Raw genomic sequence first — 20,134 nt, 5'->3', positions numbered from 1 at the left:
AGGCTGCATGAAGTCTTATGTAAGAGAGGTACCACTCTCCTAGAACTATAATAAGTTTCAGATAATTTAATGACAATCAAAAACTGCATAAAGCCAATGCTACGGTATTTAACAACTATAGACCGATATCAAAAGGGGCGTCAAAGGGGCCGCCGTCCTCAGTAGACTGATAGAGAGATAGATCCGTTTAGAAACGGGTACTACGTCAGCGGAAACGGGTACGCTCTGCCTGCTCAACCCCCCCCCCCCTTTTATAATGGTCTGTGGAAGATATTTTTAAAACGGCGCGCTTGCGCCGAGAGAAACATAATAGTACAGTCATTTTAGCCCAAAAATAGAGGGAACCCGCAACAAATTGAAACAAAGCTGAAAATTTCAGATCTTATAGATTTTTGGGCGCTCTTTAACGTGGTGTGGTCTCCCACACTCTCCCATTGGAGGAATGTCCGCCATATTGGAAAATGGCGGACAAAATCGAGAAAACGTTTAATAACTCCGGTTCTACTTCACCGATTAACACGTAATTAGGCTTCAATTGTAGATCACCTTCAAACACATAATTCACCTCTTAAGATATTTTGTCCTACAACTAACCGGAAGTTCACAATCTGACTCTGAAGATTAGCCTCATATAAAAACGGGAATTTAAAGCATTTTATGGTTTCTATATTCAGAATACATTTCCAAAATCGAGAAAAAGTTTAATAGCTCTGGTTCTACTAACCCGATTAACAAGTTATTAGGCTTCAATTGTAGATTACTTACAAACACATAATTCATCCAAAAGATATGTTGTCCAACAACTAACCGGAAGTTCACAATCCAGCCCGGAAGGTAAGGCAAATCTAATTTTTGAGTATTTCGAAACGGTTTCAAGCGAAATAAATGCAAAGAGGGTTTTAAAAGTAAAATATATTATTCCCACTATATTTTTACCTCTTTAAGTGACGATGACGTCACGGAGAGGTATTATACTGGACGTGTGTGGGGGGGGGTTTCTGTCTGTCTGTGTGTCGGTCACCGCGTCCGCAGTTGGCAAATCGGAGCAAACGTTTTGCATCTACTCCCAACGTTAGGATCATGAAGTGCGTGGCGATCGGCTAGGGTTACGAGAAACGTCTAGCCTCCCAATTGCAGGGCTTCAACCAAAGTTTCATGCAATTGCGGAGTTCTTATCATTTATTGTGAATCAACTCCCCTTATATACCCTAAATTTCCAAAAACTTTTAAAGAGGCATACGCTAGAATTCAAACGTCAACAATAGCTATGTTTAAAATTATTTTAGGAATTAAGTTTCTTAAAACGACTTCATTAGAATTACGTTAAACTACTGAAGACTAAAGTAATTAATATCAATTATATTTTCTTAATTATTTAAGAATAACCTCTTAATTGCGTCTCGTATTTGAGAGGTTTATTTTGGTTTACCAACTTGTATATTAGTATATTTATCAATATTGGTTAAGCTTAAGTTTAATCATAGTCCTCTACTTGAGGTTCAGCCTCAAGTAGAGGACCAGTTTTACCGCATTCACATTTCAAATCACAGACTTCCTTGCATTTACGAGGGATCATCTGCAGAAGCTCAGCTGGAGCAGGTTGTAGAGTGGTAACGATTGGTTTGAGTTCAGATCCTACCTGTCTCCAACCCCATTCTCTAGCATTTAGGCTGTTTCCAAGCCACGTTTGAACTTGGTGATAAACTCTATTTGAATGTTGCTTTGCTGCCGCACTTGTTGGTGGAAGAGAAGCTAATTCAAAAGCTCAATTCCATAATCTTCATTTAAAGTATACACTTGGTTATGTCAACTTTGTTTCACTCGCTTTAACTCAACTTTAGCCGTATTGACAAGTGTGGGCGAACAATGGTATATATTAAAACATTACGTTTTATGATGGTAAAAAGGCTGTTTTACCCTCTCCCGTACTATACATTATAGCTCTTGTCAGAAAAGAAACAAAATTTGTCAGTAATAGGAACTATATGTTTAATTTTGGAAACGTATTCTGAAAATAGAAACCATAAATGCTTTAAATTCCCATTTTTATATGAGGCTAATCTTCAGGGTCAGATTGTGAACTTCCGGTTAGTTGTAGGACAAAATATTTTAAGAGATGAATTATGTGTTTGAAGGCGATCTACAATTGAAGCCTAATTACGTGTTAATCGGTTAAGTAGAACCGGAGTTATTAAACGTTTTCTCGATTTTGTCCGCCATTTTCCAATATGGCGGAAATTCCTCCAATGGGAGAGTGTGGGAGACCACACCACGTTAAAGAGCGCCCAAAAACCTATAAGATCTGAAATTTTCAGCTTTTTTTCAATTTGTTGCGGGTTAAAACCTATTTTTCCTGTACTATAAACGAGCTTCAGTCTCTCTCAACTCAGAAGGTCGGGACGGGGGGGAGGCGGAAGGGCTATAAACACGTCTTGTTTGCTCACCGTAACGCGCGCTGCAGATAAAATGAATTGTGGAAGCTAAAAATTGGGAATTTTTCTCATCCAAAGAGAAATATCATTCCAGCCTGAATCCCTTTTCACTCCCGCATTAATATTTTGAATTTTTTATAGCCAAAAATGTCCAAATTAGGCAACTCACAGCATTGTTCTGGATATTATATAATATAGCTTAATGGGTTGAGAGGAAAAAATTCGGTTTGATATTCTAATCAAGAATTAAATCTTTCCAGAACAATTTTTTAAAAGAAAGGTTTTTTATGCATATGCACAATAAAATAGGTTCTAGCACATAGTAAAAGTATTTGAATATTTTCTATTTATACTGAATTCGAAATCGTTATGTTAATCTCTACGGAGCTTAACATTACGAGGTGGATAATAGTTTGCGAGTTAGACGTTTTTGTTGTAAAATTTCGAATCATAGCAACCGTTTGAACTCCCCAATTAAATCCAAATTTCTCGTATTGATAAAACTGAAATTCAAATTGTAATTCATGTAATAGTTTCCAATTTCTGGGCCTTTGTGAGTTTAAAAAACTGTGGCCAATTATTGTCTATATGTGAAGTTTTTTAAGCACTGCGAAGAAAAACTCGTTTTTGTATAATATACTGTATTTCAATCTTTATAGTCTAATACACTCTAAAGAATGACAAAGGTTAGAAGGATATATTTACGAATGGCATCGTCAATTAAACTTAGAATAGGGTTTTTAATAACTTCCTCTTTTATCAAAATATTTTCAAAGCAAATTTTTTACTGCAAAGTGTTCCAATGGTTTTTCATTTTTTTTACTTTTGCACTCAAAAAATAATCATTAATTTGATAAATACCTGTTTAGTTGATATTGAGAAAAAATTCTATTTTGTGTTGTAACGGGGAGCCCGTTACCAGAGTTCACCACTAGAGGGAGCAAGTTACACTGATACCAGAGTTCCCCGCTAGACGGCCCAGAAAGCTGAACCTTGGACCTGTCGTCTGCTCGCCCTCGGATTGGCTGATCCCCGGAGGCCCGAGGGGATATTATTCAAAGGTAGCCCGGGAATCAGGGCAGTTGGAGGGTTACCGGCATCAAGATTAGTTAATGACTTTTGTTCGATTAATTAACGTCGTGATATATTTATTTGTATATTGATTTACTAACGGCATGTATATAACTTAACCGGATTAATGTTTAAAATAAATACATTGGATTAACTAAAATTACGTAATCGTGTGTTTTCTGGAGTCAGTGACAGCGCGCTATTACAGTTTTTCATTTGACTTATTACATCTATAATACTTTATACCAACAATTTTTCACTTTCTTTGCTTTAAAGGAAAATTTGAAGAATTTATGATTCATCTTGAGTTTAACTGTGAAATTTTCATACCCGAGATGGCGATTTTTCGTCTTTTTTTCTTTTAATGAATATAAAAAAACTTCCTTAACCAAACGCACGAAAAATTATTACAATTTTTGATGTAAACCTGTTTAAATGAAATGTTAATAAAATCCCGTATTGTGTCTAATTGTGACTATTTACACCTGTTATATGAACCCTTCTTCCAATGGGTTTTTATGTTTTTGCTTTAGATAAAAACTGGATAATTTCCGAAGGTATCGTATAACACATTAAAAGAGCCTCGAATATTTGATATCTACCTGTCCTGTTTCATTGAAATGCATAATACTTCTCATTTTTGTTCAATTTTGAACTCTTATATCCACTATGGGGAGCCTTTTTCAAGCGGTATTTCATTATGTTTCTAGTTAGTAGTCTTTGTAAGTAAATAAAATCAATTTTCGATATATCCCCGTTGAATTGTAATTTTAATATCACCCATTTTACACTATTTTTCAGGTGAATAGTAAACTTCGTAAGGTGTCGTATCTAAAATTTTTAATATATACTTTTTTAATCGAAATTTATAATTTACACCATTTTGTGTCTAATTTTGGATTTTCACACCCTTTGTGGGGACCCTTGACACAACGGTTTTTCATGTTTTTTACTTTAGGTGGAAATAATACCATTTCTTTAAGGTTTCGTTTAACGCAGTAGCAAGAGCATTGTATTTTTGATATCTACCTGTTTAATTTAAATTTGTGATAAATAAAATTTGAGTTTAAAATTGACTTACTACATCCCTTTTTCCAACGGTTCTTTGTTATTTTCCTTGTGGATGAATAATATTGAACTTCGTAAGGTATGATGTCTAAAAGTTTTGATATATACCTTTTTAGTTGAATATTATAATTTACACCATTTTGTGTCTAATTTTGGATTTTAAGCCTTTTACGGGGACCTTTGACCCAACGGTTTTTCATGTTTTTTGCTTTAGGTGAAAATAATGCGATTTTTTGAGATATCGTATAACGAAGTTGAAATAGCTTCGTATTTTTGATATCTTCCTGTTTAATTGATATTTGTGATAAATAGAATTTTCTGTTTAAATTTGACGTACTACATCCGCTATGAGGACCTTTTTTAACGCTTTTTCATTATTTTTCTTTTAGTTGAATAATAGTAAACTTGGTTAGGTGTCGTAACTAAGATTTTTGATATATAATGTACTATATATAAGAGCTGTGCGAGTCTTGATTTTTTGGTTTCGAGTCGAGCCTCCCGCCTCTCTATTTTCGATTTTCGAGCTTCGAGCCGAGTCTCGAGTTTCTTATCCAGCATCGAGCCTTTAGCTGCATGTTGAAAATATGGTTTCGGGCTTTTATCGCGCCTAAAATTTCTATGGCGAGCCTTAAGTACTTTCAATTTTAGCTTTTAATTTTCAATGCTACTGTTTTATACATTTAATTACTTTTCTTAGGAAAGAACACTATTAAGCCGTAAATATAACAGATATACTTTTTTTGATTATAAATACACTTGAATCCTATTATCACTTTTGTAATTCCCTTTAAACAGAGAAAAAAACCACATGAAAATTGTTAATGAATTTTCCCATAGATGTAAAAGTGACAAATTAAACATAAAATTGGATTTATTAATAATAATAATAATTTTAGAATACCTCAAAAAATCGAGCAATTTTAAGTGTAATAGGAGATAGCTCGTGAAATTTTATAACAAGGGTCCTCATAACGCGTATAAACAGTCAAAATTAAACACAAAAAGGGATTAATTCTCAATTTGAAAAATAGAGGTATATATCAAAAATTTTAGCCTATTTTAAGTACACTATTGGGCATCTATTTAGTTAATCTAAAAACATATGAAAACCCTTGGAACAACGATCAGCATAACGGACGTAAATAGTTAGAGACGAGATGGGACATTTCTGGATTTCAAGTAAATAAGATATTAAAAATACAAGGCTATATTAAATGTTTTATACCTTTGAAACAAGATTTCAAATTTCTGTGCATAGCATTATGAAAAAAAAACTAAAACCCGTTGATTCTGGAGGTAAAAAGTCAAAGTTAAAAACAGATCCACATTTATTCTAGATTTCAATTAAACATTATATCTAAATTATGATTCTAATTTACTGCATGATTCAGAATGTTAAGAAATTATCTAGTTTCATCCAAATTCTAAAATAGATTTCATATGGAATTATTTTAAATTTCAATTTAATATGTTTATATATTAAATTCGAGGCTATTTTCAGTGCGTTGTACCTTAGGAGATTTAATAATTTTCAACAAAAAAAAATTAAAAATCATGAAGAAAAGGGTCCCAAAATCCAATGTAAAACCTCAACACCAAAAACCTTTTCGATTGATTTTTAAGTCTAATGAATTTGGAAGATAGAAGAAATACCGGGCTTGATTAAGTGTGATATTCATCTAAAGCAAGACCACGAAAACCTGTAGGAAAAAAGGTCCCCATATCAAATGTAAAAACTAAAATAAAACACAAAGTGTGATTTACTCACAATTTAGAAAAACAGATGTATATCTGGATTACGATTCTTACGTAGTGCATTACTTGATAACTCAAGAAATTATCTAGATTAATAGAAACTAAAAAAACATGAAAAATCTTTGGAACTAGGCTGGCCACTGCGGATTTAAAAAGCCAAAATTGGATTTTCTATTTATTTAAAGAAAATTGTATATATCAAAATTAATAGGTAAATTTTAATGCGTTGTACGACACCTTAATAAGAAATATAATGAAAAACCGTTAGAAAAGAGGTCCTAATACCGGATGAAGAAAGTCAAAATGAAACAAAAAAAATTGTATGTATTGTAAATTTTAATTAAATAGGTAGATACCAAAAATTCAACGTACTTGCGATACCCTAAACCTTACGAAGCTCACGTATTTTAATCGAAAAAAATTATGGAAAAACGTTAGAACGAGGGGCCTCATAGCGGATGTAAAAATTGAAAATTACATACAATATAAGCTGAATTATACATTTCAATTATAAAGGTATATATCAAAAACTCGAGTCTATAGATAATTCTTTTAAATCGAACTTATTGTTTAGGTTTAAGTTGAACCTGGTCCTTGTTCACCCTCAAAACATCCCTCATTTTTATAATGGGCACCATAGTGTCAGCCTATTGTCCAATTTTGAGATTGCCTATACCTTTGAAGGCTCGTTTCACGTGCGTTTGTAAGTTTCGATAGAAATGTATCCCTTAACATCTTCGGGTGGGACTACACTCTTAATTTGAAGCGGTTCCTCGGAATACACATAAGCAATTTTTTTCCAACCAATTTCGATCATTGACTCCAGGAAGTAATGTTTGTTGAGTAATTTCATCAGAGAGCTCAACGCAAAAAAACTTCCAAAGTCATTAAGAAAAAGGGTCCCAAAATCGAATTTAAAAGCTCACACCAAAAACATATTGGATTGATTTTTAAGTCTAATGAATTAGGAAGACGGGAATAAAATACGTGTTTTGTATGTATATGTATTATTATGTATATTTTCATCTAAAGCAAAGACCGCAAAAAGCTGTAGGAAGTGAAATCCCCACATCGAACGTAAAAATTCAAATAAAACACAAAACGAGATATATTCTCTATTACATATAAATGAATCTCTGATTACGATTATAATTTATAATTATTTAATACGTTTATAATTATTTAATACGTTTATAAATATTTAATACGTTTATAATTATTTAATACGTTTATAATTATTTAATACGTTTATAATTATTTAATACGTTTATAATTATTTAATACGTTTATAATTATTTAATACGTTTATAATTATTTAATACGTTTATAATTATTTAATACGTTTATAATTATTTAATACGTTTATAAATATTTAATACGTTTATAATTATTTAATACGTTTATAATTATTTAATACGTTTATAATTATTTAATACGTTTATAATTATTTAATACGTTTATAATTATTTAATACGTTAAGAAATTATCAAGACTCATCGAAACTAAAAAACATGAAAAACCAGGTATATATCAAAAGTATGAGGTTAGTTTTTGTGCGTTATGCGATACCTTACGAATATGACTAAATTGAATCAAAAACATAGGTTATGGAAAACCGTTCCAGAACATAAATTTGGGGCTGTTAATAAGGTGTAAACTATAGCTGTGTTTAGAATAGTTGGCTGGACCTTCTCTGAACCTAGACTACATTTGACTGCAGACTCATCCCGCAAATTATTTAGCTAAAAAATCGATCTGCATTTTTCTGCTAAAGTTGATAAAGAGCTGCACTACAGCTGCTAGTTCAGCTTAACTGACTTAAATCTAGGTGCAAAGGTTTTAAGTAGCCATATAGCTGCAGGTATTAAAATACTGTAAATTGAATGTTTCTTTGGACCATTTTCAAGTTATCCCTGTTAGATGGTTGGAAAAGGTTTGCAAATAAGTCAAATTGATGATACTACAACATGACTGAAATCAAACTGTAATGGTAGCCCATGTGATATGCCTTAATATAGATGCACTCAAGCTTAGTAGGAAGGAGTTTGCAAATCTCAATAACTGGAATATAACACAAATACATCTGTAAGCAGCCCTTAAAATAAGATGCTGTATCTTAAAAACAGACTTTATGAAGCTGTGCTAAATTTCTGCACGTAATATCTGTCAGCCAATTAAAATGATCGGTATAGGGGCTAAAATATGTTAAATTACATAAAGTTTTATAATTAAAGCTTATCACTATTAACACACTTCTATGTGATCTTGCGTCTTTTCGTTTACATGAGGGCCCTGAAAGGGATACAATAACTATAACGGTGCTTCCAATGGGGCTTCAGTGATTAGCTGTAAGTGAGTTGCAAAAGAGCTGTTAGTAGACTGCAGTTTGGGTGGAGATACCTGTCAGTGGTCTTCAGCCGCTTTGGTTTATTGCATGTTTAAGTGCACTTGTACCAACGTGTATTACTTAATGTAATTCATTGTTACATGGAATACTGCAGTGCCCTAAGAATCCTGCAGAACAGACAAGTTTTCATTACATTCATTCATCCCATCTTAACCGGGCACTGGGTTTATAGTAAGGATTATTCTCCTTAAGTCAACGGGCAGTAGAAAGAGCTTCGGAGTGTTACACCTTATTAGAAAGCTATCATAGGTGCTGTTTGAACGTTTAAACTTTAATTCTGATATCAGAATAGTAATTTTTATTCTCATTCTAGAACATTTAAACTTAACCTCTATTATTAGGACATTAACAGAATATGGTTTAAAGACGGAAAATTAACGAGATATAGTTTAAAATCGGTACATTTCTGAATCATATTCTGAAAGCAGAACATTAGTTAAAGGGTCTGATAATAGAACATAACGGTTCCATGTCTAATTCCAGAACATTGTTGGTTTAATCTAGCCTTATGGACAAGCCATTTATGGTTAATTTTGACTCAATCGATTTTCAAACCATAATACACCTAAATTTAAACTATTACTCTTATGATGTTTTAGTTTAAACCATGAAGAGACCATTTTTAGACCTCTAGTTTCTACAGTGTGTAGCGACTGAAAGTGGGCTGGAGCGATCATTAAGTAGAAAAGTAAATCATATTATAAATTTATGTTAAGAAACTGTATAAATTGTACAATATATACATTGCATAGACTTTCCATTAAGGTATTGTAGAAAACAGTAGAATCACAATTCAAACGCCTTTACAAGATTTTCTGAAAACTTTAATAGAAAATTAGCAAAAATCGTATAGGAAGTTGTGGAAAATAAGTTAAAATAATTTATAAAATTTCTATAAAATATGCTTATAGAATATTAACATAACACTTACAGAAAAACGCATGGTTTCTGTTTTATATAAAATCTATTAAATGAAGATATAGAAAATTTATAGATAAGTCTATAGAAATATCAATTGGAATAGAGCCCCTTACGCACAACGCTCTATTGAATTTTATATATTTTATGGAAATTTCATAGAACATTTTCGTACGGGCAATAGTCAGTGAGAGGGCTTCAACTGTACTTCAATTAGCAGAAGCAGCGCTGACCCCGATTCTGCTATATTTTAGCCAGCTGGTTACCGAGTTGCAGTTTTTTTATATATTGGATTCATTGCTGCACTATTACTGCCTGATAGCCTAAGCGCAGCGAAGAAGAAAATTAATCTGGTTTTTTTTGGTAAGGCTCGTATCCTTTTTGCAAGCCCACATTTGACTGGTGTAAATATTAGTTCCACTTTTGTGCATAGAAAAAAGTATAAAATATTTGGAGTTTTATTTTTACTTTTACTTTTGGCCCGTTTTGGGTATAGAAAAATACGATTGAATTGAATTATCAATGCGATTGTCAGTTCACGTAAGTACTTTTAATAAGTGATAAAAGGATTCAAGTGTATTTATAGTCTAAAAAGTCTATCTGTTATATTTACGACTTAATAGTGTTCTTTCCTAAGGAGAGTAATTGAATGTATAAAACGATAGCATTGAAAATTAAGAGCTAAAATTGAAAGTCGTTAAGGCTCGCCATAGAAATTTAAGGCGCGATAAAAGCCCGAAACCAGATTTTGAACATGTAGCTCGAAAACCAAAAAATCAAGGCTCGCACTATATAGTGCATTATATATCAAAAATCTTAGTTACGACACCTAACCAAGTTTAACCAAAAGAAAAATAAAGAAAAAGCGTAAAAAAAGGTCCTCAAAGCGGATGTAGTAAGTCAAATTTAAACAGGAAATTTTATTTATCACAAATATCAATTAAACGGGAAGATATCAAAAATACGAAGCTATTTGAACTTCGTTATATGTTATCTCGAAAAATCGCATTATTTTCACCTAAAGCAAAAAACATGAAAAACTGTTGGGTCAAAGGTCCCCGTAAGGGCTTAAAATCCAAAATTAGACACAAAATTATAAAGAACCGTTGGAAAAAGGGTCCCCACAGCGGATGTAGTAAGTCAAATTTAAACTCAAATTATATTTTTCACAAATTTCAATTAAACAGGTAGACATCAAAAATACAAAGCTATTGCTACTGCGTTATACGAAAACTTAAGGAATGGTATTATTTCCAACTAATGCAAAAAACATGAAAAACCGTTGGATGTTAAAATCCAAAATTAGACACAAAATGGTGTAAATTATAATTTTCAATTAAAATAGTATATATTAAAAATTTTAGATACGACACCTTACGAAGTTTACTATTCACCTGAAAAATAGTGTAAAATGGGTGATATTAAAATTACAATTCAACAGGGATATATCGAAAATTGATTTTATTTACTTACAATGACTACTAAAAGGGCCGGATTAAGCAATTTTGCACCCGGGGCCGAGATAGTTTGCGCGGTATAAACGGAACAGCAAATGTCCCTAAGGGGGAATAGTTAAACTCAATGCGCCCCCAACAAGCCTTGCACCCGGGGGCCAGTGCCCCCTTGCCCCCTTTAATCCGGCCCTGACTACTAATATTCATCATTAAGAAAAATAATGAAAAACCGTTTGAAAACTGAAATTAAAGAGATAGGTAATAATAATAGTAGTAATCTAAGCTTTGTCTACGAAGGGATTTCCACACTAAGCCTGTGACTTATTTACAGGTGGGTCCCTTTACAACGCATAGAGGAGTGGTGGCTAGCCCTTTTCCCACAGCTAACCTACAGCGCCCTATACTAACTATTACCGTTAACCTCAGCAAGTTTTGATATCCGAGGCTCTTTTAAATTGTTGTACGATACCTTCGGAAATTATCCAATTTTTATCTAAAGCAAAACAAAAATCTATTGGAAGAAGGGTCTGTAAAAAAGGTGTAAATAGTCACAATTGGACAAAATATGGGATTTTATTAAACAGGTTTATATCAAAAATTCTAATCATTTTTTTGCGTTTAGTTGCGGAAGGTTTTTAACATTCATTAAAAGAAAAAAGACGAACAATGCCCATCTCGGGTATGAAAATTTGGACTTATTTTTAATTCTAATAACTTAAGGAGACGCAAAAAGTGTTAGTCAAGATAAGTCAAAAATTGTTGGAATTAAAATATTATAGATGTAATAAATCAAAGAAACACAAAATAGAATTTACTCTAAATATCAATTAAACAGGTATTTATCAAATTTATGATTTTTTAAGTGCAATATATAATATCTAGCTACATCCTAAATAAAAAAATATGAAAAACAAACCATTGGAACACTGTGCACTTTCTTAAGGAAGTAAAACATTAGCATTGAAATGGGCTCTTTGAATAATTTAATATAAGAGGAAGTTGTTAAAAACCCTATTTTAAGTTTAATTAACGATGCCTTTCGTAAATATATCCTTCTAGCCTTTGTCATTCTTTAGAGTGTATTAGATTATAAATATTGAAATATATTATAAAAAAACGAGTTTTTCTTCGTAGTCCTTAAAAAAACTGTACATATAGAAAATCCTTGGCGACACTTTTTCAAACCCACAAAGGCGCAGAATATAGAAATTATTACTGTATTACAATTTGAATATAAGTTTAATCAATACGAGAAATTTGGTTTTAATTGCGTAGTTCAAGCATTCACTATGATTCGAAATTTTACAACAAAAACGTCTAACTCGCAAAAAACTATTCACCTCGTAATGTTAAGCTTCAAAGTGATTAAAATTACGATTTCGGATTCAGCATAAATAGAAAATCCCTGTGCTCTAACCTATTTTACTGTGGAAATGCATAAAAAACCTTTCTTTTAAAAAATAGTTCTGTACAAATTTAATTCTTGATTCGAATATCGAACCGAATTTTTTCCTCTCAATCCATTAAGCTATATTATATAATATTCACAAAATTCTATTTTTGGCTATAAAAAAATTCAAAATATTAATGCGGGAGTGAAAAGGGATTCAAGCTGGATTGATATTTCTCTTTGCATGAGAAAACTCCCAATTTTTAGCTTCCACAATTCATTTTTTCTCTGGCGCGCGTTACGGTGAGCAAACGAGACGAGATTATAGCCCTTTCGCCCCCCCCGTCCCGACCTTCTGAGTTGAGACTGAAGCTCGTTTATGTTTCTCTCTGCGCAAGCGCGACGCTTTAAACTTATCTTCCACAGACCGATTTAAAAAGGGGGTTTAAGCAGACAGAGTGTACCCCTTTCCGCCGACGTATTACCCCCTTTCTCACCGGATCTATCTCTCTATCATTCTACTGAGGACTGCGGCCCCCTTTGACGCCCCTTTTGATATCGGTCTATATTCGTTAAGTACCGTAGCATTGGCTTTATGCAGTTTTCGATTGTCATTAAATTACCTGAAACTTATTATAATATACACTGATCTTCACCATAAAATAGTGGGTGTCTGCTATTTGTCCCGCATTTTTTCGTTAAGCAAAATCAAGCACTGTGAATCTGGAGCTTTATGTTTTTAGTATATCTATAATGGAAAACGGCATAACTGTGTTCTGAAATATTTCCCACGATGTGTAGTACGTAGTTTCCAACCCATGGAGTTAAAAGAAAGGAATGGAGTCGGTAGGTCAGGGTTTGGTTTGGATAACAACTTCCAGTAAGAAATCGTGGCACTAACAAGTCAGTAGGAATGTAGCAACCACAGTTTACTGGAAGGCAGTTTCCAAAAATCCTTAATTCTTGAATCCTTTTGGGTCTTCAGGTGTTTTTGTTAAACTGCGGAAGGCAGGGATCAGGAAAAGTTTCCATTCCTTACTTTTATATTATTTATTCCAACGGACCTTAAGCATAAGCATTCATATGGATGAATAAAAGTTAACTTGATTGTCGTGTTAAAGATTGTCGTGTATAGTATTATTCAAAAAAACCTTTACTTGAAATTTAAAATTTACACCATTTTGTGTCTAATTTTGGATTTTTTAACCCTTTACGGGGACCTTTGAGCCAACGGTTTTTCATGTTTTTTGCTTTTAGTGAAAATAATGCGATTTATCTAGATATCGTATAACGAAGTAGAAATATCTTCGCGTTTTTGATGTCTCTCTGTTAAATTGAAATTTGTAATAAATAACATTTTGAGTTTATATTTTAATTACTACATCCGCTATGGGGACCCCAATCCCAATATTTTTTTATTATCTTTCATATGGATGAATAGAAGTTAACTTCGAAGGTTGTCGTGTATACAGGGTGTTACAAAAAGATTTGTCACAAATTCAGGGGCGCATTCTACGGGTCAAAACAAGACTAAGTCACCAAAGAACTATGGTCCAAAACTGAACACCCGCGGAGATACGGGCCATCAAAGTATCACGTAAAATGCGATGAATTTTCCCTTCAAAAGAAGCGACGAATTTGGCTTGACCATATTGTTTTCAATTAATTGGTCATAATTGAAAAAGATTTGATATTTAAGAAACGATCGATTCTGGGGGCAGAGCTAAAAGCATTTTAGACCAAAAAATTAAACATTTAATTTGGTAAAGTGTTTTAATTTGGCCTAAAGTTACAACGGCGTTTTCAGATCGCTGTAGTTGCTGAGTGGCTTGGTTTTTCATTCATTAAAACTATGGCCCATTCAACTTCTTTGTCAAGTCAACGAGTAAAGCGCTTTTACGTGTAAGCAAGAGCTTCTAGTTATTGGAAAGATGTCGTGACAACGGCATGAACCTAGTAAAACCGGCGTTTTTAACCAGATCGTGGTATTATTACCCAATCTCGCATGTCTCTTATCGAACCCCTGTGGAAGTTACGTTTGCCATCGAACATTCGTGGATATCTGTGTCGTGGGACATTGTTCTAAGACAGATTCACTATCGGCCACGTATGCAATAAATGACGCATACGGCGACAAACGACCAATGCTATTTCTCAAGTGATTGTAAATACTGTATGACGCGTAATCCTTCGAAAAGTAGTCGCTTAAGTACATTGCTGCTAGTAATGATTGATAACTACACCTGCTAGATAAAATGTCAACTAGTACATTACAATGTTTTTTAAAGGGTGCAATGAGCATCGAAATAGTATTTTATCAATTAAATTTCACAAAACTTGTTCAAAATGTTGTCCTCGACCTCTTACGCAAGCTTCGGCCCTCTTATCGGAAGACCCACGAACTCGTTCAAAGATTCCTGGTGTATTTCTGATGGTTTCGCATGCCTCAATGATCCGTCGACTTAACTCTTCGATGTTTGGAACTTCCCTTTGGTACACCATGTCCTTCAAATGACCCCAAAGAAAGAAATCCAAAGGGTTGAGGTCGGGCGAAACAGCTGGCCAAGCAACAGGTCCTCCACGACCGATCCACCTTCCAGGATAGGTGGCGTCCAAATGTGCCCGAACGTCGCGCCTGAAATGAGCGGGAGCGCCATCGTGCATAAACCACATGTCGCGCCACTGAGCCAAGGGCAAATCTTCTAAGAGTTCCTGTAGCGTTTCAGTTAGAAATTGGAGATAATGTTGACCGTTAAGTCTTTGTGGGAGCAAGTGCGGTCCGATTAAAAGATTACCAACAATACCGCACCAAACATTTAAACAAAATTTTACTTGATGACTTGCTACCACGATGGCGTGCGGGTTCTCTTGGCGCCATTGATGCATGTTGTGAGAGTTGATGATTCCGTCCTGGGAAAACGTGGCATCGTCGGTCACTAAGACCATGCCTGGAAATTGGGGGTTCGCAACACATTGGTGGATAAACCAGTTTGAAAACTGTAGCCTCCTTGGATAGTCATCTGGATTTAAAGCCTGAACCTTCTGGTAGTGGTACGGTTGAAATCCGTGATTGTTTATGTTTCTCCAAACCTTTACATGATTTACATCAAGTTGATCTGCCAGCTTGCAGGTACTGGTTCCGGGATCATTTTGTAAGATTTGCAGGACTTGGTTTTCTAAGTTTTCGGATACATCTTGCGGTCTTCCAGCTCCACCCCTTCGCCGTAGTTGCCCTGTCTCTCGCAAACGTCGATCTACCCAGTGGCGGCGCTACATTAAGGCTAAGTAGGCTTTAGCCTACCTGACAATTAGACAAGGGCCCAAAAAACCTCAAAAACTGAGCAATGAAAGGAGCAAAGTTTGGTAGTAAAATAGCTCCAGGTTAATCTGCTATGTAGAATGGTAAACATTTGTTAAAATTCCGTCTTTAGAGGCGAATCATCGCCTCCCAACCCCACACAGCAAAGACAGCTCCATCCACAGTCAGTCGATGAGTCGACTTTAGAGGGGAAACTTTTATAAGCATTGACCAGCCATAGAGTAAATGTTCGAAGTTGTGTGTAAGAAAAGAATTTTATGGCACTTCAGTCTGAACAAGCATAGTCTCTTAATGCAACGAAAGTATTTCATAATGTAAAACGCTTGCTTAGCAGGCTGCCCTACCTGTTCATTGAATATAAGTAGCAGAAAATAGTTATCTGGTGCGCAAAAGAGTAAACAAAAACGGACAAGACAATCAGACATTGAGAAACAAGGAAAAACAATGAGAAATTTCTTTAAAAGAAGCAAAACTGATTTAGAATTAAGAGGTAAACGTTAAAATATAATATATTAATTATTATTTATTTTTAATTGACTTATAATATTTAATTAGAAGGGGGTAGAAAGTTGAAAAACCCAGCTAGGGGCCCTAAAACTAAGTACCTTCAGCCTATACTGAAAAAAATTCTGGCGCCGCCTCTAGATCTACCGCCTCGAAAGTTTGACGACACGGCAATCGTCGTTGAGGACACATCTCTTGGTAAAGGCGCCGAATGCTCGTCCATACATAAGGTGCATATCGGCTAGCTCCTCGTTTGAATAATTTTCCAAAACAAATGTTTTTTAATTGGTCTATTTTAAGATCCTTTAAAAAACATTGTAATGTACTAGTTGACATTTCATCTAGCAGGTGTAGTTATCAATCATTACTAGCAGCAATGTACTTAAGCGACTACTTTTCGAAGGATTACGCGTCATACAGTATTTAAATCACGTGAGAAATAGCATTGGTCGTTTGTCGCCGTATGCGTCATTTATTGCATACGTGGCCGATAGTGAATCTGTCTTAGAACAATGTCCCACGACACAGATATCCACGAATGTTCGATGGCAAACGTAACTTCCACAGGGGTTCGATAAGAGACATGAGAGAATAGTAAGCCTCGATACCCGCGGGCAGTGCAGGGGGGGATGAATTTTTTTTCCCCCATCCTCGATACCCGCGCAGGGTGGGTCAAATTTTTTTGGCCCCCCGGTACTTTTTGCCCCCTTCAATTCCGCCCCCGGAGGGGGTGGTACTTTTTGTTCCCCCTCACTGACTTTCACCGTCTCTTTATTTCGCTGACTTTCACCATCTCTTTATTTCGTCGTCTCTTTACCCCCGCTCCATTCCCGTCTCTCTCTCTTTACCCCAGCTCCTTTCCCGCCACTGTATTTTTTTTTACGCCGCCCCTCTCTCTTTCACTTGCCATAAAATTATTTAAGGCTTCTTACGAAGATGCAACACTAGAACAGCTAATTTCGTATGACACAACTTATGATATGGGGAACTTTTATATTTCGGCCATTGTAATGCGTAATAAATTTATTGAAGGTGATCCAGTATTCCCTGTTTTTTATTTGTTACACGAAAAACGGTACAAGGAGGTTCATAAAATATTTTGGAAGTATGTGGCTCGTTTGATTGAATTTGATGCGTGGGGACGAAATGTTCCCATAGTTACTGACCGAGAGAAAGGTCTAATTAACGCAATTTCATCAAGTTGCCCTCAAGCAAAGATGAATATTAGATTTTGTCAAAATCATATCCACCGTAACATTGATTTTTTCCTAAAAAAAGTTGGGGCAAATTGGAAAGAGCAGAAGGCTTATAAGGAATTTATCAGGGATATTATAAAGGCGAGAACCAAGGAAGAATTTGAAATCCTATATGAAAACTTTTCTAAATAATGGTCGCAAGAATTTCTGAAATACATTAACGTAAACATTAAAAATGACTTGAAAAGAGGTGCTATAAAAGTGAAAACTCATCAGTTTGCTGCGTTCCAAAATAAAATGCCAACAAATAATCTTTCAGAAGCTTTTAACAGCCAGTTGAAAGCTGAAATCGGAAACAAAGAACAAAATGAAGATCATCTCATTCTTTTGCTGCATAAGATGCAAATGGATTATTTGCTCGAATTCAATAGATGCTACCGTGGACGTGGCGACTATCATTTAAAAGGGTCGGCGGTTGACTTGGATTTGCTTATCTCTATTAATGAAGCACAATTGAAAAGCGCAGAAAATTGCATTGAAGAAGTTCGTGCCACAATGCTTCGGTCTCAGGTAGAAGATTGTTACAGTAATACAAGAGAATTTGTGGCTTCTTTATGTGCTGAAAACAAACTCGTCTCTTTTGAACCAAATACTCAAGTATATGTTGTAAAAGAACCCTTTGACGAGGCCTCTGGTCAGACTTTTAATTTAATCAAAAACATGAAGTGCACTTGCGAAATTGAAGAATGTTATCATGTTTTAGCGGTAGCTAAAACAATGGGCGTGGGTGCGCACTCCTCAAAAAAATTACTAAACAGTAGTCTCACCAAGCTCATGAAAGGCGCCACAAAAAGTGGACGAAAAAAACCAAGGGCTATAGATTTTGACTACACTTGTACTGATGCTCCTGATTCTATAAACGCTATAAACAAAATAATACTGCACTCCACTCCTCTGAAGCAGGGAAAGATAAATCTGTCGGACAAAAGTTTGCATATTAATTTTTCCGTCAATGAATCTCCCAAAAGACAACCATGAAAACCACAAATATTCGCCTTTAAGTGGTTCAACAAAAAGAAATAGGCGTGAAATTGAAGAGAATTCACATGAAAAGGTCTCCAAAAGAGTAAAGCTTGTCGGGGATATCGACACAAACGAAGAACTTAATATTGAAATGGAAGTTGACGATAAAGAAGGGCTGGAATTCAGTAAAGGGGATCTATGTAATGAAAAACATTTTGAGAGAAATAGATACACAATGAGCCTGAAGTTGGGAGAAGAGATTTATGATAAAGTAATTGAAATATGTATTGGGATTTTAGTTAAAACATTGAAGCTAGAGGAACGAGTATTCGTATTAGATAGTGTGACTTTCATATCTTTGGTTGGTGCCATGAGTAACGCTTGCACAAATAAAAAGGATTATTTTAACAATATTACCATGAAACTTTCATCATATCTTCAAGAAGCTGAGGCTTTGAAAAAGGAAGTGTGGGCAATTTTGCTACCAAACACACCACTTGGTAAAGTAAATCACTGGCTGCTGGGATTAGTGTATCTAAAAGAAAAGAAAATATTTATTTTGGATAGTATGCCTCAAAAACCTTATGAGTTGCGTCACCATTTCCAATGCATATTGGTTTTATTAATGCTGGTATTCGACCGCCGTGGCGAAAAGCTGGAAGTTGATGACTGGTTATTAGGGGCTAGTACAGACTGTCCAGTTCAATTGTCCTCGCCTTCTGGTGAGAAGTCATGGACAAATGACTGTGGTTTATTTATAGTATATTACATATTAGGCATTTTGAAAGGAACAAAAACTGAAATGCCGAATGACAGCCTTTCTGGTAGAAAGTGGGCGTTACGTCTCTTTTCCAAGACAAGTAATGAGGAATTTGAACAATTGCGTGTGATTCACCAAATGAAATTGGGGGATCTAGAAAATCACAATTTATCAAAAGTGAGACAATATATTTTGAAGCTTATCAAGGAAAGACGGAATTAGAACTTTTAAGCTTTAAAACAGAAGAAGAAACTAGTAAGTGGTTAAAGGACACACCATCAATTAATTAAAACCTAAAATAAATCAAATACATTAGACACTGGTATTATTTTTAGGGGGCTAGCAATCCCATTGAACTGCTCGAAGCTACTCAACATTAGCGAAAGAACAGCATAGCTGTGGCTAGAGACTGTCGTTCGTCCAATTAGGGGACCGAACCAAAACTCACCTATCCTACCCTATAGTAGTTACATTTTGAAGTTTGTAAGAAACGAGCCATTCCCATCGCCCAGAAGTTTCACTCACAGGAGGGCGCCACGATCATTCCCGACTCTTGAATCATTCTGTATTGTAAGGTACATTTCAAAAACAAAAATGGGAGTTCCTCTGAATGGTAAGTTGGTAAGGCAAACTAGTTATGCGTGCGTCTCTTCTGAAATGAATTTTTTTAATTGTAATTCAATTATAAATGTAAAATAAAATTTTATTTTTTATGATATAAAAATGTGTGATTTTTTTAATTATCTATAAATTTCCTACTCTAACAATTCCTGTAATGCCATGGGAGAAGCAAACACCGCAGGGGCGGGACCGGCTTTAGAAGTACCTTCCCTCTAG

The 20,134-nt window shown here is 34.7% G+C and overlaps 1 protein-coding gene across 1 annotated transcript; it reads right to left on the bottom strand.

Moving 5' to 3' along the window:
* Nucleotides 1-14,823: 14,823 nt before the first annotated feature.
* Nucleotides 14,824-16,032, bottom strand: LOC149655996 (histone-lysine N-methyltransferase SETMAR-like). The gene is made up of 2 exons (XM_089845099.1): nucleotides 16,026-16,032; nucleotides 14,824-15,749 (listed from the first exon to the last, which is right to left on the bottom strand). Exons 1-2 carry the CDS (start codon nucleotides 16,030-16,032, stop codon nucleotides 14,824-14,826), a joined length of 933 nt encoding a protein of 310 aa, XP_089701225.1.
* Between the last annotated feature and the right edge of the window lie 4,102 nt (nucleotides 16,033-20,134).

This window comes from Phalangium opilio, unplaced genomic scaffold (assembly GCF_054372755.1).
Source record: "Phalangium opilio isolate 3A_F unplaced genomic scaffold, DU_Popi_V2 ptg000078l_1, whole genome shotgun sequence".
Classification (NCBI taxonomy): domain Eukaryota; kingdom Metazoa; phylum Arthropoda; class Arachnida; order Opiliones; family Phalangiidae; genus Phalangium; species Phalangium opilio.
The sequence above is the reverse complement of the archived record's forward strand: the minus strand, read 5'-3'. Positions and strand labels throughout refer to the sequence as shown.